The 22,514-nt window shown below is 49.3% G+C and overlaps 1 protein-coding gene across 4 annotated transcripts in view; it reads right to left on the bottom strand.

The window, feature by feature from the left end:
* Positions 1 to 22,514, bottom strand: part of PTPRG (protein tyrosine phosphatase receptor type G) — an 823,034-nt gene that overhangs the window by 85,106 nt on the left and 715,414 nt on the right. For all 4 annotated transcript variants that reach the window (XM_049861696.1, XM_049861694.1, XM_049861693.1 and 1 more), the window contains 2 exons: positions 21,876 to 21,925; positions 18,947 to 19,718 (listed from right to left, as the gene is read on the bottom strand). In XM_049861696.1, the coding sequence (XP_049717653.1) occupies positions 18,947 to 19,718; positions 21,876 to 21,925 (822 nt within the window). The remainder of the gene's footprint in view (positions 1 to 18,946; positions 19,719 to 21,875; positions 21,926 to 22,514) is intronic.

The following is a 22,514-nucleotide window of genomic DNA, read 5'->3' as shown; positions in this document are numbered from 1 at the left end:
TGCAGAGAGAAACCATCCCAGTTAGAGGACAGAGGTGAGGGAGCCAGGGCGCCAGAGCGGGAGGCCAAGCTGTGCTCCAGTTCTCTGACAGGAAGGCGTGAAGCTGCCTGTTTCCACAGAACTGGGCCACTTGCTCTGGGCAGCCCTGAGACAGGAGGGGCACCGCAGCCCTCACCATTGACTCACAGCCCAGACTGGGTCTCTTCTGCAGGCTGCATGCTGTACTGCAGTGGGTGGTTTGCAGATGGGATTCAAGACGTTTTTAAAGGAGAGTTGTGCAGAAGACAGCCAGTCTTGCTCCAAGAACAATGAGGAAATAGGCTCAAGTCTTAATGCAGCACCAAACTTGCCTTCTGGGAAGGGGCCAGGGTGGGACAGCCACCTGAGCACCTCTTAGGTTCACCTGGTATGGGGGGGGATGGCACAATGGGTGTTACTAGGATCACCACCTGGGCCACCACAGCCACCTATTGTCTTTGTCTGCTTAGAATCTGTTTCCACTTCTAGTAACTGCACCCTGATTTTGCTGTGGGGAGCCATTCCTTCTCCCTAATACAGTCGTGGTAAGACAACCATCCAAGTGAGGGGCTCCCCACTGCCCTGGGAATCAAGCTAGGACATGGGCACTCACACTGGAATCTGAATTTCAACTCAAAGACTGAAGGACAGCTCACCAACCAGCTCCACCAGCTACCCCTGCACCAGTTCCCACCACTAGACCCCCCAAGGTCCTGTTTATTCTCAAGTCTGGCTCTTAGATTTTCCTCCAATCAAATCACTTACCCCAATCCTCCCAAAAGCTCCAACGCAACCAAAGGCTGTGGGGACCATCGTCTTGGGGAACATCTAGCTCAACTGGTGTAACAGAGTTTATAAAAAAAATGTCCTATACTCAGTACATGGAAGGTCAGCTCAACTGGACTGGACCAAAAGCAAAGAAGTTTCCAGGATAAACTGAATGCCTCAAAGGTCAGCAGAGCAAGGGTGGGGGTTTGGGGACCATGGTTTAAGGGGACTTCTAAGTCAATTGGCAAAATAATTCTATTATGAAAACATTCTGAATCCCACTTTGAAATGTGGCGTCTGGGGTCTAAAATGCTAACAAGTGGCCATCTAAGATGCATCAATTGGTCTCAACCCACCTGCATCAAAGAATGAAGAACACCAAGGTCACGCGATAACTATGAGCCCAAGAGACAGAAAGGGCCACATGAACCAGAGACTTACATCATCCTGAGACCAGAAGAACTAGTTGGTGCCCGGCCACAACCGATGACTGCCCTGACAGGGAGCACAACAGAGAACCCTGAGGGAGCAGGAGATCAGTGGGATGCAGACCCCAAATCCTCACAAAAAGACCATACTTAATGGTCTGACTGAGACTAGAGGAATCCCGGCGGTCATGGTCCCCAAACCTTCTGTTGGCCCAGGACAGGAACCTTTCCCGAAGACAATTCATCAGACATGGAAGGGACTGGACAGTGGCTAGGAGAGAGATGCTGATGAAGAGTGAGCTACTTATATCAGGTGGACACTTAAGACTGTGTTGGCATCTCCTGTCTGGAGGGGGGATGGGAGGGTAGAGAGGGTGGGAAGCTGGCAAAATTGTCATGAAAGGAGAGACTGGAAGGTCTGACTCATTAGGGGGAGAGCAAGTGGGAGTATGGAGTAAGGTGTATATGAACTTATATGTGACAGACTGACTTGATTTGTAAACGTTCACTTGAAGCTCAATAAAAATTAAAAAAAAAAAAAAAATGTCCTACATTCTACTTTGGTGAGTAGTGTCTGGGGTCCTAAAAGCCTGTGTGCAGCCATCTAGGATAATCTACTGGTCTCACCCCTTCAGGAGCAAGGAAGAATGAAGAAAACTAAAGACACAAGGGAAAGATTAGTCCAAAAGACTTATGGACCACATGTTCCACGGCCTCCACCAGACTGAGTCCAATACAACTAGATGGTGCCCGGCTACCACCACTGACTGCCCTGATAGGGATCATAATAGAGGGTCCCAGACAGAGCTGGAGAAAAATGTAGAACAAAATTCTAACTCACAAAAAAAGGCCAGACTTACTGACCTGACAGAGACTGGAGAAACCCTGAGAGTATGACCCCCAGACACCCTTTCAGCTCACTCATGAAGTCACTCCTAAGATTCACCTTCAGCCAAAGATTGGACAGGCCCATAAAATAAAATGAGACTAAAGGGGCACATCAGCCCAGGGACAAGGACTAGAAGGCAGGAGGGGATAGGAAAGCTGGTAATAGGGAACCTAAGGTTGAGAAGGGAGAGTGTTGACATGACGTGGGGTTGTTAACCAATGTCATACAACAATGTGTGTTGAATGAGAAGCTAGTTTGTTCTGTAAACCTTCATCTAAAGTACAAAAAAAAAAAAAAATTAAAAAAAAACAAAGACACGAAGCCAGGCCTTACCCTGCTCCCTGGTATACCCCTCTTCCCCCAAACCAATCAAAAAACCAAACCTGTTGTCGTCAAGTTGATTCCAACTCATAGCGAGCAACCCTATATACAGGACAGAGAAGAACTGCCCCTTAGGGTCTCCAGGGCTGTAAATCTTTACCGACACAGACTGCTACATCTTTCTCCTGTGGAACAGCTGGTGGGTTTGAACCACTGACCTTTCAGTTAGCAGCCGAGTGCTTAACCACTGTGCCAGCAGGGCTCCTTCCCTGGCACACAACTGCCTTTAACAGCAGCCACAAAGGACAGGTAGGAGGGGTACATTTGCTCAGCAGTTGAGGATTCTCTGGTCAGCTGAGGATGACTCTTACCCGGGCAGCTCCTCTACCGCTCTCAGGCCCCAGTATCTGCAGCAGCCCCAGGAGCCCCAGCAGGAGAACCTACCCTCCCTGGTCCTGTGGGGTGGGAGCCTGGAAACCTCCAGCTGGCCCTGGAGCTCAGCTGCAGCATGGGGCTGGAACCAGTAGAGGTGCACGGAGGCAGTGATGGTTGCAGGCAAGGACAAAACCAAGGTTAGCTGTGACCGCAGGGAGAAGCCCCTTTAAAAATCCCCAGGCTGGCGGCAGGCCCACTTGTCTTCAGCAAGGATTCCTCCTGCTGTGCAGAAAGGAGGCCAGCACGCAGCCAGCCAGTGTCCCTAGGTCCCTCGACAGGACAGACTAAGTGCACAGCTAATCAAGCTGGGTTTCCCAGTACCAGAAGGTGGGCTGAGCAGGAAGAATTAGCTTTGGGACCAGACTTTTAAAGAGGCTGGGCTCCCGGCTGAGGAAGGGGGCACAGGGCCTTTACCAGGTCTTCTCCATGTGGCTTCCATTGTCACCTCCACTGCCCCAAACACAGACACCTGAAGCAGGTAGGGCAGAATTAATCCCAGCTCACAGAGGCTGGCAGGTGAAGCATGCACCAATCAAAAACCACAACTGAGCACCTGACCGTTCACAAAGTGCCTTCCTACCCCCCAAACTATTGCCCTGACATTAGCTTTAAACCTTAAGCCAAAAATATCCCCTGAAGTCGGCTTAAAACCAAACAACTGTTTAAGCTTTACTAGTAAAGAGTGTCTGCCTTGAGCACTGTGCTCTTTTAAGGTCTACCTACATAGGATCAAACTGACAACAGCAACTCAAAAAATTACACGGGAGCCTTAGGGGGCAGCTGAGTTTATGGTAACGGGAAGGAACAACTCGGAAAAGGAGGGTGAAAATGTTGCCACAACTGGAAGAATGCAATCAATGTCACTGAATTGTACATGTAGAAACAGTTGAAATGGTGTATGTTTTCCTGTGTATATTCTCAAGAAAAACAACCAAAAAATGAAAAAGTTTTTAAAAAAAGTTCCCTTCTAGCTGCTGCAGCCCAGGGCTTCAAACTGGTTCCTTCCAGTCCAAACCCCTGCTGAGAATTTGCATTTCTGGCAGGTAGCAGCCCTGGTGGTGCAGTGGTTAGGAGCTCAGGCTGCTAACCAAAAGGTCAGCAGTTCTAATGCACCAGCCACTGCTTGGAAACCCTATGGGCCAGTTCTACTCTGTCCTATAGGGTTGCTATTTGAGTCGGAATCAACTCGATGACAATGGGTTTGATTTTTGTTTTTTTTCCCCCCAGGAAGTTATACATAAGAATCACCTGGGGATCTTGTTAAAATGTAGACTCTGATTCAGTGTATCTGGGTTGGAAATGCAAATTTTCAGCAGGGCTTCTACTGGAATGAGCCAGTTGGAAGCCCTGCTCCAGTCATTCTCTGGACCCCCCGCTCCCACATTCTTTCATCAGATTTTGTTTGATGGGTATTTGCCACGCCCCTACTGCACGACCAGCATGGAGCTGGGGGGAGAAGCAGAGCGGTGCATCAGACAGGACCCATGCCTGTGCCCACGGGTAGGGGTCATGACAGAGACAGGTGGCCACCTGAACAGGTAACTAGAATAAAATGAATGTGACACCAGGAGAAGGACAATGGCCGCAGGAAAATAGCATCCTAGCCCGGGAGTGTGGACACACTCCTCGAGAAGGCTGAAAGAGAGTCAGCTAGGCCAAGTGCCAGGAAAAAAGTGCATCCATACAGAGAGCTCTGTAAAAACCTCCAGGGGCAGCATATAGAGAAGGAGGGGAACATGACAGAGCATCAGAAGCCAGATCAGCCAGGACCTTGAGGGGGAATTAGTTCTGGAGTCCTGGTGGCGCACTTGTTAGGCGTTCGGCTGCTAACCAAAAGGTCTGCAGTTTGAATCCACCAGTCACTCCTTGGAAACCCTACAGGCAGTTCTACTCTGTCCTAAAGGGCTGCTATGAGTTGGAATTGACTCAATGGGCAATAGGTTAAGTTTAGATTTAGCGATAAGGGCATTGAACCACTGTGGGGCTTCAAGCACTGGCAGACAAGGACCAGGCATGCGCTCTTTCCCTCAACACAATGTTTTTATTGCAAAGCTTGGGAGACCAGCCAGAAGAACGAGAGGCAACCGAGAACAGTTTTTGCAAGGCTCCAGCAGAGGGCAGCCTAACCATACAATTATCTGGCTGGTGATGGGAGAATCTCAAAGATCTGAAAACCCACTGCCGCTGAGTGGACTCATAAAGACCCTATAGGACAGAGTACAGCTGCCCCACAGGGCTTCCAAGGCTGTAAATTTTTACAGAAGCAGACTGCCACATCCTTCTCCAGGGGAGTGGCTGGTGGGTTTGAACTGCAGACCTTCCGGTTAGCAGCCGAGTGCTCGAACCACTGTACCACCAGGGCTCCTTGAAGACCTGAAGGTCCTGTTAACGGAAAATGTCAGGAGGGTTGATGGCATAGGCCACATGTCCAGTTAATTCAGTGTCCACCATGGAAGGGCCCTGAGTAATGGAGGAACTCCCAGTAACTTATTTCTCTCCCCACGTCCTGACAAAATATTCTTGCCTGTGCTCCTTGACGTGGGCAGATGGGGGTGACGGGGTGGAATGGAAGCTCTGAGTCCCACTCGTCCTAAAGAACTAGCGAGGACTACTGGCCAAATAGCCACTCACACTGGTATTTCGGAACAGCCATAGGAAATACCACCATCACTACCCACTGTATCGCTACCATTACATCACCACCCACCGCATCACCACTGTCACCGCCCACCGCATCACCACCCACTGCATCACCATCACCACTACCACTATCACCACCCACTGCATCACCACTGTCACCGCCCACCGCATCACCACCCACTGCATCACCATCACCACTACCACTATCACCACCCACCGCATCACCACTGTCACCGCCCACTGCATCACCACCCACTGCATCACCACTGTCACCGCCCACCGCATCACCACCCACTGCATCACCATCACCACTACCACTATCACCACCCACCGCATCACCACTGTCACCGCCCACTGCATCACCACCCACTGCATCACCATGACCACTACCACTATCACCACCCACTGCATCACCACTGTCACCATCCACCGCATCGCCACCGTCACCACGCACTGCATCACCACTGTCACCACCTACTGCATCACCACCCACTGCATCACCATCACCACTACCACTATCACCACCCACTGCATCACCACTGTCACCATCCACCGCATCGCCACCGTCACCACGCACTGCATCACCACTGTCACCACCCACTGCATCACCATCACCACTACCACTATCACCACCCACCGCATCACCACTGTCACCGCCCACTGCATCACCACCCACTGCATCACCACTGTTACCGCCCACCGCATCACCACCCACTGCATCACCATCACCACTACCACTATCACCACCCACCGCATCACCACTGTCACCGCCCACTGCATCACCACCCACTGCATCACCACTGTCACCGCCCACCGCATCACCACCCACTGCATCACCATCACCACTACCACTATCACCACCCACCGCATCACCACTGTCACCGCCCACTGCATCACCACCCACTGCATCACCATGACCACTACCACTATCACCACCCACTGCATCACCACTGTCACCATCCACCGCATCGCCACCGTCACCACGCACTGCATCACCACTGTCACCACCTACTGCATCACCACCCACTGCATCACCATCACCACTACCACTATCACCACCCACTGCATCACCACTGTCACCACCCACCGCATCACCACCGTCACCGCCCACCGCATCGCCACCGTCACCGCGCACTGCATCACCACTGCCACCACCTACTGCATCACCACCATCACCACTACCACTGTCACTGCCCACCGCATCACCACCCACTGCATCACCATCACCACTACCACCACCCACTGCATCACCACAGTTACCATCCACCGCATCACCACCGTCACCGTGCACTGTATCACCGTCACCGCGCACTGCATCACCGTCACTGCGCACTGCATCACCACTGTCACCACCTACTGCATCACCATCACCACTACCACTGTCACCACCCACCGCATCACCATCACCGCCCACCACATCACCACCCACTGCATCACCACCGTCACTGCCCACATTGCCACTGTCACCGCCCACTGCATCACCACTGTCACCACCTACTGCATCACCATCACCACTACCACTGTCACCACCCACTGCATCACCACCGTCACTGCCCACTGCATCACCACTGTCACCACCCACCGCATCACCACTGTCACCACCCACTGCGTCACCACTACCACCATCACCACTACCACCGTCACCATCCACTGCATCACCACCATCACCACTACCACCGTCACCACCCACTGCATCACCACCATCACCACTACCACCGTCACCACCCACTGCATCACCACCATCACCACTACCACAGTCACCACCCACTGAATCACCACCGTCACCACCCACCGCATCAACACCATCACCCTCCTCTTTCTCCCCACCACCATAAGCACCCTCCTCCTCCTCAGCTTCCTAGCACAGCACCAGGCAGAGGGTGAGCGCTCATCGGGAGCCTGCTGAATCTCCATTCTCCCCGTAACATCTAAGAGCATAGTGGCAATCACACAGAACGTGGATTGTGCACAGGGCGCTGCCTGTGATGGGATTGCTGGTGAAAAGCTAGAGCCTCTGTTTGTCCGGAGACAAGGCTGCACCTCTTCTTGTTGTGCTTCAGAAGAAATGCTTGTCCTGCAGCCTGACTCCATCTGTGACCCAGCAGGCCCTCAAAGGAGAAACATAATAAAACAGAAAACTACTAGGGACCCACGACCTGCTGTGTTTGCTGAGTAGACCCCCTCGTCCTCCTGTGCCCTTAGTCCCCCGACAATCTACCCCATGCCAAGGCCTCCAGAGAGTTGAACAGACCACGTGCTACAAGGGTGCGGCCCTGCACTTCAGTGTTGCCAGACCTGTGTACACATTCTGGCTCAGGCCTTTCTCACTGTGTGACTCTGGGTAGGTGACTGCCCATCTCTGAGCCTCTGGCCCCTCTTATGTCAAAGGGGGACATATGGTGATGCTCACCTCTCAGGGGAGTTCCAGGGACTGAATGAGATAATTTATGGGAAGCAGGACCAGCTACATAATTTGCAGCACCTGATGCCAGAGGAAAACACAGGGCCCCTTGTTTAAAACTTATTAAGAATTTCAAGATGGCGGCAGCAGAGCATTAAGCCAAGCACCAGTTGACGCTCATGAAGCTGGTCCCGGTCAGCTAAGCATTAAGCCCAGCGTCTGACACAGAGGAGATGTCCAGGAAGTATTCATTCCTCTCTTCCTTTCAACTGAACCAAACACCAGTGTTGACAGTGTAATAAAATCACATGTTCCCAACTGTTAAGAGTAGCTCAATTTTACTCAAAGCTTCACTGGTCACCCAGTTGCTTCCAGAAGGGTCCAGCAGAACCTGGCCGCCCAGTTACTGGAAGGCTTGCTGCCCTCTCTGATGCCCAATCCCTGACACCATGATAAATATAGGACCTCTTGGTTAACGTAGCTCCTCCCACCTCCATCTCTGGTTCATCTAAATGGCTTGGTTTTCTCGCAGGACTAACTGTTCAATTCTTGCCACCCACGGGTTGTGAACTGGCAGCCTACAGATGTTTTGGGTTTGGCACCGCCCCCCCACAACCAAGTAATTTTCTTTAAATTGTGAGTTGGCTGCCAACATTTAGTAAGTGGTAGAATTCACATACAAATCAGCAATGAAAGCTTCTACAGGAAATGCTGAAGGCTGGTCACAGAGGCCTGAATTCCCACTTGCAAACATCAGCTGGAGCTCAGTAGCACGCTCTCGCAGACAGCAAGTCTCACCAGCTTGCTGGAGTCCACACTGCTTCCTCTCGTCACAGCCAAACCTGTTTCCCTGACCCTGACTCCTGCTGGTAGCTCACTCTGTGTGCCATTCAGTTCATTCCCACTCATAACGACTCCATGTGACAGAGTAGAACTGCCCATAGAGTTTTCTAGGCAGTAATCTTTACAGAAAGGGCCCTGGTGGAGCAGTGGTTGAGCGTTAGCTGCTAATCCAAAGGTCAGCAGTTCAAACCCACCAGCTGCTCCAAGAGAGAAAGATGTGACAGCCTGCTTGTGTTAAGTTTTCTGTCTTGGAAACCCTATGGGGCATTTCTACTCTGTCCTATAGGGTTGCTATGAGCTGGACCTGACTCTAAAACAACAGGTTTGGTTTTTGTAATCTTTATGGGAGCAGATTGCCAGGTGGATAGTGGGTTCAAACTGCCAACCTTTTGGTTAACAGCCGAGCACTTAACTACCAACTTCTGGTTAGCAACCGAGTGCTTAACTACTGTTCCACTAGGGCATGATGGGATCCCAACCCAATGAATCCAGTGGAACAACACTAACTTGAACCTTTGTAAAAGGCCTTATAATCCAAAGCAAAAATCACAATATTAAACTCCTGACCGTAGTCCTGTTATGACTAACTTGGCTCAAGAGAAGAGTCTGTTTCTGTACGAGCCAGCTTTCCTCAATTCAGTGTTTTCAGAGGGGTTTCACTTTTTAATGAATTAGAAATTAACCATGCTGGTGCTTAACCTAGATGACACAGTCCCTCCTCCAGCAAACACAGACCTTTTCACACTCTTCCCAAAGATGTTCTTGTTGGACTTCGTGTAAGAGGACTTCGCGTAAGAGGACAGACGTTGGAAGAGAGGTATCAGCCTGCCCCAAGGATGCAGCGGGCAGACAAAGGGCTGGGAGGGGAAGACAGGAGGTGAGCCAGGGCCTGGGCCCCTAGACCAGCCCCCTTCAGAACGACTTCCAAATGAAACTGCAGTGAGATGCTAACTAGCCCTCCAGAAAGGAGGGAGGAAGGAGGGAAGGTTTAACGACCTCCCCGGCCTGTCTTCCAGTTTTTATTTCAGCAGCCAGTAGAATCTGAGTAAAGTGCCTCCTTTCTGCTTTTTAAAAAATTAAAAAAAAAAAAAGAAAGAAAAGAAAAACAGTTTTCAGTGGCATATGTCATCACTGAATTAATGCTGTTTGCCTTTTACTGGCTTGGCTCTCATCCCAGTAGAAGCAAATAGACATGGAGTACAATGTACTATAAATGTTACAGGCGGCAATACGTCAGATGGACCCATTGGAATCGCTTCCTACACTACAGTAAGGGCTCAGCTTCCGCTGCAGGACTCGAGCCCCTATGCTGTCAAGACTAAAAGTGGCTTGGATACAAGAGATCACAACCTGGACTAGGGAAAAGCAAGGTCTTTGGAGCCTTGGTGGCACAGCGGTTAAGAACTTGGCTGCTAACCAAAAGGTTAGCAGTTCAAATCCACCAGCCGCTCATTGGAAACCCTACAGGGGCAGTTCTACTCTGTCCTATAGGGTCACTGTGAGTCAGAACTGACTTGATAGCAACGGGTTACTAGGTTTTCTTCTTCTGCAGCCCTGGTGGTGCAGTGGTTCAAGAGTTTGACCACTAATTAACAGGTCCGCAGTTCCAATCTACCAGCTTCTCCTTGGAAACCCTATGGGGCAGTTCTCTGTCTTACAGAGTTGCTATGAGTCAGAATAGACTCAACGGCAATGGGTTTGGTTTTTTTTTTTTTTTCTCCTTCAAGTAGGATGGAGAGAAGGATGACTAGCACTCGTGAGTCCGTAGCCCGTCCCCACTACGGCAACCTGACTGTGTGTTCTGACTAACACCGCTCACTACAAACCAGCCGTGTCTGTGAATGAAGATAGCTCCTTTGTTAGTGTCACAAAATCTGCCTTCATGTTTCTGAAGTCCTTATGTAGCCTAAACTCCTGCTGCAGAGGGATGATGGTTTGTTGGTTACATGTAAATGGGTTTTCCTGCAACGGGGCACTAATTCCGCATTCCCATCACCACATCTGAGCTGGGTTAAGGCATCATTTGTTTCTGTTTTTATCATGGCCTGGCGTTCTCGTGCATAAGTGCTCCCTCACTAGTCACATAGCGCTTACTGAAGCAGACTCAGACAATGGGATGGCAGTCTGTAATCCCTATTTCCATTAGGTGTTGGAAACTTGAGGGCTTTTGATAAATACCAATTTAATTCCAAGTCCCATAAATACAGCCAGTCTTAACCTACCAAACTGCCACCAGAGACACTTATTTGCAATATCACATGGTCCTGAAATCAGTCAGAGACAACGCTGTATCCTGTCTTACGACAAGAACGCTGCCACCTGCAACCTGAGTTCTGAACCCCAGCCTCCCTGGGAACTCATGTGTCTTTGGTGGCATCTGGTTTTCCACACAGTCCGTCCTGGCTAACAGTTCAGAAATCACCAGGTAGGGACAAAGACTTCCAAAGACCCAGACACTTTCATTGAGGAAACCAAACCAAATTGGTGGCTGTATAACCCCTTCCAACCACCCCATTTATTAGCTCTACCCACTGTCCAGACAGATGGCAGCCCAGAGCTGGGGAAAGCAATGAGGAATTATAGGCGAAACATCTCCCCAGAAAGGTATCTTACCAACAACACTAGACTTGGCTGAAAACTGCTTCTGGTGGTCCATAAAAGTGTCTGGTGTCATTATCTTTACATGAAGTGTACTAAATTTAAGGGAGTACCACCAGACAGCTGCATATCCCGTTTATGGCTTCTGCCCTGTGCTCATGAACCTGTCCTGTTACTTACTTTCGTCTTTAAGTCAACTGCCACTCTCTCCTCAAGTAAGTCTTTAGAAGTCCCTGGGTGGTACAAACGGTTAATATGCTCGGCTGCTAACTAAAAGGTTGATGGTTCCAGTCCACCCAGAGGTGCCTTGGAAGAAAGGCCAGGTGAGGTACTTCCCAAAACCCAGCCACTGAAAGCCTTATGGAGCACAGTGCTCCTCTGACACACATGAGGTTGCCATGAGTCGAAGCTGAGTCCATCATGGTTGGTTAAACTTCTGTAAAAAGGTAACTATATATCAAAACCATAAATCATGGTTTTTCAAACTACGAACATTTGCACTGGGAAATTTGGGCTGGATAATCCTCTGTTGTGGGGGCTGTCCCCGACCCCCTACCCAGTAGATGCCAGTAACATACCTGCCCCCTAGTTGGGGCAATCAAAAATGTCTCCAGACATTGCCAGATGTCCTTTCTGTGTGTGGGGGGGGGGGCGGTCACAAAATCACCCCTGGTTGAGAACCCCTGCCATAAATGGAAAACTGTCATTGTAGGTACCGTGGGGTCGATTTCCACTCACAGCAACCCCCTGTAACAGAGCAGAACTGCCTCATACAGTTTCCTAGGCTGTGTGTGATCTTTATGGGAGCATATCAACAGGTCTTTCTCCCACAGAGCTGCTGGGTGAGTTCAAACCTCAGGCCTTTCAGTTGGCAGCCGAGCTCGTAACTGTTGCACCACCAGGGCTCTTTAAATGGAAGAATAGTGTATTAAAAAAAAAAAAAAAACTCACACGCACGTGAAAATAAACACTGAGTTAGTAGTGAATGTTTCATTGGCATCACCTCACGCTGCCCACTCTGAGGAGGGCCCAGGCTGAGGGGTTCAGTCTCTGGACCATGGCATCCGTCTGTTTCAGCCCTGTCTTTGCCAGGTGCTGTGTGACCCTGGGCACCTTCCTGAACCTCCCGAGCGCCTTCCTGAACCTCCCGAGCCTTGGTTTCCTCACTGGTGTGTGTCACGGCAACAAGACGGCACAGCCCTTAGCACAGCCCACAGCGCAGCCCACAGCGCAGCCCTCAGCACAGCCCACGGCACAGCCCTCGGGGGACTGTTACAGGAGTTAGCACAGGCACCGCCAGCAAACAGGTGCTGGCTGGTGATGTTGTTATTGCTTCTATAAACCCAAGGCTCTGAGGCCGGCTTCCTTAGAGCCAGAAAGTTCCAGAGAGACACCATAGGGATAGCTACTACTCACAGGGTCTAAAACGATGTTATCAAAATATCAAAGGAATTCGAACAAGATTTTTGGAGATTCTTGTAAAAATATAACATAATTTGTAACTTTAAACGTTACAGCTTCTTCGAAAGCTATATCAAATAACTAAGTACTGACTAAAAATGATTGTGTTTACTTATTGCAAAAAAAAAAAAAAAACGATAAGTGGGCAAGAGATTTAAACAAAAGCAGTGGGGTGGCTGGAGCTTAGTGCCACCCCCTCTGGCCCCAAGCATGACAACACCCCCAACTAGAATGCAGAGGTGCACTTTTTTCCATAAAGGGCCAGACAGTAAATATATTTGACTTTACAGGCCACACGTGATCTCTATTTGCTTCTTTTATTCTTTGTTTCTATAAACCATTCTCAGCTTGTGGGCTGCACAAAAGCAGGCTGTGGGCTAGATTTGGTCTGTAGGCTGTAGTTTGCCGACCCCTGGACTGGACCATCGTCTCGGCCCCTGGCTCCTGGCTGACCCAGAGGAGGCAGTTGGCAAGCTCTCAGTGAAGGAGTGTTTATATCCTAGGGTCCTGAGTAAGATTTGATCCAAAAACAGTGTCCCTTATTAAAGAAACACAAACGGAGAACTCCAGTGTTCTATGGCAAGTTCACAGACTATGCCCGCCCTGGCGTGCTTTCGCGAGGGTGTGTGTCCATCAGACCGCCCCAAGCAGGCTTTATTGCACCAGATGGCTTCTGGGTCTGCCTCCACGTTCAGGTTGTGGTTCCTTCAAGGAGGGACCATGTTGCATTTCCACACAACACAGATCCCCTGAGGGCTTTGTATTAGGTAGGTGCTGGAAAACAGCTAAAACCAAACCAGTTGCCGTCGAGTGGATTCTGACTAATAGGGTTGCGGTGAGTTGGAATTGACTGAACAGCAAGGGTTTGGTTTGATTATGGTTTAGAAAAAGGCCTGATGAATGAGAGGGTGATTGCATACATGTCTCCAATCCTTCCAGCAAGCATCCAGAGCAGCTGGGGCTATAGCAACCATCACAACCAAAGCAAAAACCAAACCTGCTGCCATCGAGTTTGACTCATAGCGACCCTGTCATCACAATAGTAGAGGCCAAATACCAATGGTCCCTACCCAGTCCAGGGATGTGTTTAGTTTGACATAAGCAAAAAAAAAAAAAAAAAAAAAAAAATTCATTTTAATAATTTGAACTCATTTAAAACTTGGGGGAATAGTGCACAAACCTGATTTCTGGCTCACAAAGCATTCTCACTGGCAACAACCAGCTAAAGCTGAGTACGGCTGCCTGTTTTAGAAAGGACACATGTTCCCTAATTTGCTGCAGTCCCCACCACTCCTTAATGCACACCTGGCCTAGCTTGCTCTTTGATATTACCTGTCCGACTTTTGGAGGCATTTGAGTTTGCCACTTCTTTTATAGGGTACCCCTTTCCTCCTTTTCTGGGATTGATAGTAAAGCTACTTCTCACAGAAACTGAAAAAGATCTTATCGAATATCAAAGGAATTGAAACAAGCCTTTTGGAGAGCCTTGTGAAAATATAATATAGTTTCTAACTTTAATCATTATAACTTCTTTTTTCAAAGAAATGCTAAGCAATTAAATATTGATTACAATGACTGTTTTTACTTAATGCGAGAATAAATAAACAAACGTGCAAGAGATTTAAACAAATGTACTTCAAGTCTTTGAAATAAATCACCACCGCCATTAGAGTAATGGCAATTTCATCTGAAAAACGAGTACCAAGCTGGAGGCGGCAGAGAGGGGAGAAACAGAGGGGAAGGGACAGAAGTAAGATCATGGGCTGGGGTGGACTTTGCTGGTTTTAACCCTAAAGCTACTGACATACTTTACCATAACCAGTAAACCAGTGTTGTTGTTGTTGTTGTGTGCCATCGAGTGGATTCCGACTCATCTCGACCCTATAAAGGCACACATATTTCTGCTAACCCAGGGACTGGCAAACCATGGCGCACAGACTAAACCACAGTCACGCCCATTAATTTACGTATTTTCCATGGCTGCTTTCACGCTGGATGGCAGAGCTGAGTAGTCGCAACAGAGATGGCATGGCCCCCAAAGCCAAAGATATTCATTACCTGGCCCTTTGTGTAAAAGGTTTGCCAAGCCCTGGCTTAAACGCTCATCACAGTCACGAAATCTGAATTGCCTTCAGTTCTGAAAGAAGACCTCTTTTTGCTTTGGGAAGAAGCAGACCTTCCCATGGAGAGGGAAGTGCTCTGATTTACTGTTGTCGGGGCTGGACTGGGGTTCCTAGAGGCAAAGGTGTAGAGGGTAATGGGTGCCCAGGGCAATCTCTTAAGTTTGCTGCTCCCTTTGCAGGCCTTGTTGATGGGGATGGGTGGGGGGTGGGGGGGTGCTGATTCCCCCAGCCTCCTTTGGCCTCCCCTTGGACTTGTGCCAGAGGCAAATGCCTTTCTCCCAGCCCCTCATCTCTACGCCTCTGTCTAAAGGTCAACTTTAATGCCAGCTAATTGGGGATCACAGTCTCAGTATGCTCTTTAATGTCCACATGAGACTGGAAAGGAAAGATCCGCTAGGCAACACCTCCCAGGTGCAGTTGGGCTGTTGACAGCATTTCATTCCTTGTCCCCAGCAACAAGGACACTGTGTGATACTGTGTGCCTACCACTGTTCATCATACCACCCGGGCATTAAGGGTATTTTTACCCCACTTTACAGATGAGGACACTGAGCACAGGGTTTTAAGTAACGCTGAAAGTTTACAGTGAGTATGGGACAGAGCCTACTGGGTTGATCTGATTCCACAAGCCACTTGACCAGGACCGCAGACTCTCAGAGGCCTGGAGGGAAGATGCTGGGGACCCACAAGTGCCATACCTAGAGCTGGGAACCCCAACACTTCCTATCAGCTTCTTCTCCCCTTTCCCTGAAATCTGGCAATGGGGACTCTGACTTCAGTCACAGGGGCTCATTACCTGCTTACCTGGGCCATGCCCGGTCCCCGCCTCTCTCCACTCTCTAGAGCTGTAAACACTCCCAGCCTAAGCTCTCAGCCACCATATTTTCCAGGAGTGTGGTCAAAGAAATGGTTAAGAGCAGGCTGGGATTACTCCTCTGCCAGGGCCCCTAGTCCATAGGCTAAACCACTCAACCTTGAAAGTCAATTCCAAATCTAGCCAACTCATCTGAGAAAACGCCCTAGTCCAAGCCACCATCAGCCTTGCATTCTAACTGGTCTTTCTGCGTCCAGTCTGGCCTCCCCATACGATGTCCATGCAGAGGCCCGAGGGATCTTTTTAAAAAGTTAAGGAGATCCATCACTCCCCTGCTTAAAACCCGCCATAGGTTTCCCACTGCAGACAGATCAAATCCTCACCATGGCTGAGAAGCCCCCTTTTGGTCCCGTCTCTGTCCTCTCTGAACTCAGTCCATCTTCCTCCTCACTCTCTCGGGCCCAGCCACGCTGGCCCTCTGATGGCTCCCTGACCAATCCGGATTCCTTCCCACTGGGGGGCCTCTGGAGCCAGCAGCCTGGGAATGCTCCTTTCTGGGACTCTGCCTGGCTGGCTCCTTTCCACCACTAAGGCATCTGCTGAAATGTTGTTCCCTGACCCCGAGATGTACTCTGTCCCCCGCCCCCCCACCAACTCCAGCACTTAACGCTTTTTGAAGTCAAGCATTTGATCTGTATACGAAAATATTCTCAAGGTCCCTCGCCAGAAATGTACACCCCAGGAGAACAGAAGCCTGTCTTGCTCAGTGTTCTCTTCCCAAGGCCTAGTTCAGTGCCTCGTACACAGTGGGCCCTACAGAAGTATTTTAGTATCTTTACATGCAAGAAATCCACCTTTTCCACAGCAAGTCCTAGAAGGAAGGTCAGTGTTCAGGCAGAAGAGCTTTGAACAGCCTCCCAGGCCCGAGTCCCCTCACGCCCTTCCACAGCAGGCTATCTAGCACCTTTCCCTCACACTGTGCCCATGTGAGCAAAACCCACAAGAAACCCACACTACAAAATATTAGTCTACACCAGCTTCAGGGAGGAATGTAGTTCAAAACATGAAAATTTATTCTAAGTTGTATCTTAACATACGAGATCTCAGCTTTAGATGAATTTTAATGTTTACAAGTGCAAAACCAAATAAATATTTACCAGTTGCTTTTTTTTTTTTTTTTGCACTCTTATAACTCCACAACAGCTTAGATGCAAATAAAAAAAAAAAAAATTGTTGCTAAACATCTTGTAGTCTGGCAAAATGAAGAATTTCTTATTAAGAAAACCCCTGACAACAGTAACAACCCCTCCTGCTCTTGTCCCCTTGCAGAGACTATCAGGATCGTATGACAGAATGGCAGATCACTGCTGGGAAGGGTGACCAGGGTCATAGCCAGCAGAGGCCAGACCAGCCACACCCTGGGTCTCACCGCCTATACCCTGGTAACTCACACAGCCATAGGAGATCTGGGACAGAGGGCCGTGTTTCTTAGGCTCATACCCTGGAGTAATACCAGCTCTCCCCTGATGGATCTTTTCATTCTTCAGGTTTCAACACAAATGTCGTTTCTCCAGAGTGGCCTGCCTTAGTCTCTTAGTGCTACTATAACAGAAACACCACAAGTGGGTGGCTTTAACAAACAGAAACTCGTTTCCTCACACTGAAGAAGGCCAGCAGTCCGAACTCAAGGCGCCAGCTCCAGGGAAGGCCTCTTTGTCTGCTGGGGGGTGGGGGATCCTTGTCACACCTTCTCTAGCATTCTCCTTGGAGGTCTCCACATGGCATCTATCTTCCCCATTGCTGCTTGGTGCCTTCTGCGCCTAATTTACTCTTTTGTGTCTCAAAAGTGATTGGCGTAAAACACACCTCATACAGATACCGCAATAACAGACAAAACCCTATTCTCAAACTGGATCACATCCGCGAGTACAGCCAAAAAACCAAACCCATTGTCCTCGAGTCGATTCTGACTCATAGTGACCCCATACAAAAAAAAAAACTCACTGTCGTCCAGTTGATGCCAACTCACTGCGGCCCTATAGGACAGAGTAGAACTGCCCCTTAGAGCTTCCAAGGAGTACCTGGTGGACTTAAACTGCCGACCCTTTAGTTAGCAGATGTAGCCCTTAACCGCACCACCACCAGGGGCCCCATAGGGTTTCCAAGGCTATAAATCTTTATGGAAGCAGATTGCCACATCTTTCTCCCTCAGGGCAGCTGGTGGGTTTGAAAGGTCAACCTTTCAGTTAGCAGCTGAGTGCTTTAACCACTGCATCACCAGGGCTCCTCCACAAGTATAGGGGCTATGATTTACCACACATAGTCTTGGGGGACAGAGTTCACTCCATAACACGGCCTTTGCTAGTTAACTTGGCTCCTGTCCTCCTCTGTCTTCTCTTTGTCCTCCTCTGCTAACATTTTACAACCTAAATCCTTCTTCAGCTGATTGTCTAGCATGCTAGCTAACCATCTAGAGCTTGCTTACTTTCCAAGTTTCCTGATACTTAGCTTCCTGGAGTTCATTCTAGAGACCCTGGGGGCTGCAAATGGTTAAGTGCTCAGCATCTAACTGAAAGGTTGGGGATTTGAGTCCACCCAGATGTGCCTCGGAAGAAAGGCCTGGTGCTCTGCTTCTGGAAAATCAGCCACTGAAAACCCTACTGAGCAGTTCTACTCTGATACTATGGGGTTGGCCACAAGTTGGAACTGACTCAACGGCAACTGTTTTTTTTTAAACTGGCTCTTGCTCTCTGTCCTCTCTTGGTCTTGCTCTTTACACCATAAACTTCAAGAGTACTATTCTTGCCTAGCTCAGCACCTGGCCCTGAGCCCAGCCCCAAACAGCAAGCAGCCCATAAACATACGTGTTGAGTAAATGAAGAAAGGGAAGAACACTTACTGAGTAAACTTCTTAAGATAGGTATCTCCCTCATTTCACTTACTCCACACCTGGAGAGGCCCATGGAGCTAGTCTGAGGCAAGCAGAATTTATTTCAGCAGAGATAAGAGAGTAGGTCATCCTTTATACAATACAATGGGGAGTGAGACACACATAACCCCCCACCCTCTGATCTATTTTCTTCTCCAGGGTGTATGTGGTGGAGACACAGTAGGCCTGTTCTGGGTCCTCACCCTCTCTGCCATTTCCTGAAAAGGTAAGCCTCTTTGCAGCAACCCAGAACCTCCACGAGGACGGGCACCACCTACCTGGATTAACAGTGATAAATCTGCTATCCTCGGAAAATCTGTCCCCTCGGGACCCAGGCTTTCTGGACGGTGCTCCGGGTCTCCTGGGATCACTCTCGGCATGATAGTCCTCCGTGACTGTGGGGGGCACTTGGGTGGAGGTGGCTGAGTCCGAGTCGAGGTCTGGGCTGGCAACCCGTGCTTCGTCCGGCTGACCAGTGGGTTCCGCGGTTTGGTTCTGCTGGTGCCCAGGTATAGTCTGATGTCCCCCCTCCTCCGCAGTCCTGCTGGGGGATGAGGGCGTGGGGGTGGGCTCCGTCTGGTTCTGCTCCCCAGTGGCGGCACGGGTCACCCCACCCTTCTCCTTCTTCTCCCCCTCGTCCTCATGTTCCCGCTCCCCATCTTCACTCTCACTCTCCTCATCCTTCTCCCCTTCCTCAGCACCCTCGCCATCCTGGGTTGGTGCTGAGTCGCCGTCTGGCCCTGGAGAAGCCAAGGCCTCTGTTGTTGTGAGGACCGGCCGGCCGGCCTGTTTGCTGGCAGAAGCGGCTGTCGGAAGGCGTGTGGGCCACACCGTGCTGGGGAAGGAGGGGATGCCACCACCGCTGAACCCCAGGCCGGCAAGGAGTGTGCTGGTGACCACTGAAGCCACTGTGGCCTGGCTGCCGCTGGAGGAAGGGCCCATCCCAGTTGCCATGGAAACGAAGGAGAAGGGGATACCAGAGGATGTCCAGGTGGAGGACCCCGAGCTGATGGGGGCCATGTCGGCTGAGGAGGCGGGAGAAGCTGTGGGCTTGAAAGGGTTACCCAGGGAGGTTGCAGGAAGGGACAGAGGAAGACAAAGCAGAGAAGTGTCAGTAATTGGGATTGGGAACGAGGTTCCAGTCATCACCCTCATGTGGTTTCATTCATCTATCATGGGGGGTTTTGGAAAGAACGGTACAGAAGATGACCTGAAGGGACCCAGGGACGACTACCTGCTCTTTTAATGGTTTTACAATTACTGTCAACACACTAAAAATGTTAACTAGCATTTCACTGATATTGCTCAGGATGAGGCTAAATGGCATAAAAAGTAAGCTATGTTAGCTGAAAAGGCAAACTCAAGTAATAGATTGGCAGCATCAGATGGTCACCTGTTCTAGGAGTGAAAATGAAGAATGAGGCGGGAGTGCCTTGTTTCCACCTATTCTCACTGGGCCCTTGTGGAGAACATATCGCTCTTAGGTCTGGAAAGGTCCTGGAGGACCCGCCCAGTCCAACTCCGCCATCTTACAGCTTGGAAACGGATGGACGGAGAGGGGAAGTGGCTGCCAGTCTGCGGCGACAGGCTCAGAAACAGGAGCCGGCCGCTTCACCGCAAGCTTCGGAGAACGGTTTTACAGTCCTGCCTCTGCACACTCAACATCAGAGAGGTACTCCAGCTTTCGAGGTCTCTGGGGTTATCTATGGCAAAGACTATGACCATGTGGATGATGACAATAACAACAACAACAATAACAAGAGCACCTCTTAACAAGTGCCAGCTACGGTGAAACCTGTGAGAGTCGGAACTTGACGGGACCGCCCTGTTTCCAGGTTGCACAAGTTTTCTGACTTTGACAGGGCACAGTCTTATCACTTTTCTATTGCTCTTCTTGGTGGGAAATATTTGAGTTTTCCTTCTCTGACAGGTTTCCACCTTACACAGGTTCTACTGTATAGTCTGGGGCTTTCCACACTACCCTGGAGGCAAGAATGATCATTGTCTGCATTTTGTAGGTGAGGACACCAAACTACAGGTGGTCCACACAGACATGGCTGGAGAGGTACAGACCAGGGCTGCCTGTATGCAAACCTTCAACTCATTCCCATACTAACCTGGGCTCAACTATGGGGTTTCACTGACATATGGTATTTTAGGGAAATAAGTATTTCTCTGAGTAATTAGCTTAATTTTCATGCTTATAACCTAGTGTGTAAACCCCAAAACCCTTTGCCATCGAGTCGGTTCTGACTCATAGCGGCCCTATAGGACAGAGTAGGACCGTTCTACAAGGTTTCCAGGGAGCGGTTGGTGGATTTGAACTGCCAACCTTTTGGTGAGCAACCGTAGCTCTTAACCACTGTGCCACCAGGGTTTCAAACTAATGTGTAGAGTTCAAAATTCCATCCCATCATTTATGCAACTCAAACCAATAACGAGAATAACTTGGATCTCATCACTTTACAATCCTGTTTTACTTTGAAAACTTTTTGGCTTAAGGATGACCAAATTCACAAATGCTAAGTTTTAGAATTGGTTCACCAAATGTCCAATGTCACAAAAAATGAGGCCCTCAGATACAGGGAAGTGAGACTCCTGGGCTTGAGTCCACCCTCCAGTGGCGTATGGGTGAAACCAGGCAGGTCACTTTGACTCACTGAGCCTCAGCTTCCTTATCCGCAGAGTGGGCTCAGTAGTAACAGGGCTCTGGTGGGCTGCCACAAGGAGTAAATAATCTGTACCTGAAACCCAGGAGTGCTCAGGAAATACACTGCGATCAGCATTATGGTTATCAATTACACTAGGAATGGGGAGACTTGGATGTTGATTCAGTCTCCAGAAATTTGCAAAGCCACATAACTTTGGCTAAGTGACAACTTCTCCATTTCAGCATTTGTCAAATGAGGTGATTGGAACAGACTAACCCCTTTGAGTTCCTGCATCGAATGATTTCACAGATAATAATAAAAAATCTGGGGATCTGTACTTTGCCAAAATTAGGCAATTAGGTATCATGGCTTTAACTGCGTTGTTTAGCTTGTTTTCATAAAGTACTGAACTGAGTGAATAACGTATTGTTTCCTGTATTTTAACCTCTTCACACTGAGCAGTTTAACAATATCATACTGCCACCCTGTGGTGACAGTTTTAACTGCATGCAAACTAGCAATCAGCCGGGAAGTGGAAATCCTCAGTTGTACTTACCACTCCAGTCTTAACGATTCTGGTCCCTTGGAATATTCGAGTGGTATTAGCTGAGAAACAAAGAAATTACACTGTAAACAAGGAACTGAGGATCAAACAGGCTAAACTGCTTCTCTGTAGTTATCTCAGGGAACAATAGTGCTATATATAAACTAAAAACCTGCTTCCTGTGTATACACACCACTGAAAAATTAGCGAAACATGCTAATTATCAAAACAAGTACCACTCGTACCAACTACGGTTTTTACCTAAGCCAGAAATGGCAAACGAGCTGCATATTCCTTTTTTAAAATGGAATTCACCATCAGCGAGGTAGACAGTAGCTTTCATCTAAAAAACCCGCTTTTCTGCTTATCCTGAAAATCACCGTATCTGCCAACGCTGGGCTCTCCTTCCTGCGGGGCAAGGCTGGGCTGGGGCTGAGTGCTGGCGGCCCCTTCTGGCAGAACATGTGATCCAAATGCCCACTGAGGCGGGCTCCCTTTATACCTTTTCCTGCCTGGCCGCTATGGTGTGAGATTTTGTATGGTTGAAAAGTGAACCCTGCGAAGATACCAACAGGGAGAACAGATGCATCTGGAAGTCAAAACAGTCATTAGAATCTAGGTCAGATAAGGAAGCAGGAAGCCGGCGGCTCT

This window comes from Elephas maximus, chromosome 20 (assembly GCF_024166365.1).
Source record: "Elephas maximus indicus isolate mEleMax1 chromosome 20, mEleMax1 primary haplotype, whole genome shotgun sequence".
NCBI lineage: Eukaryota > Metazoa > Chordata > Mammalia > Proboscidea > Elephantidae > Elephas > Elephas maximus.
This window is presented reverse-complemented; position numbering and strand designations above follow the sequence as displayed.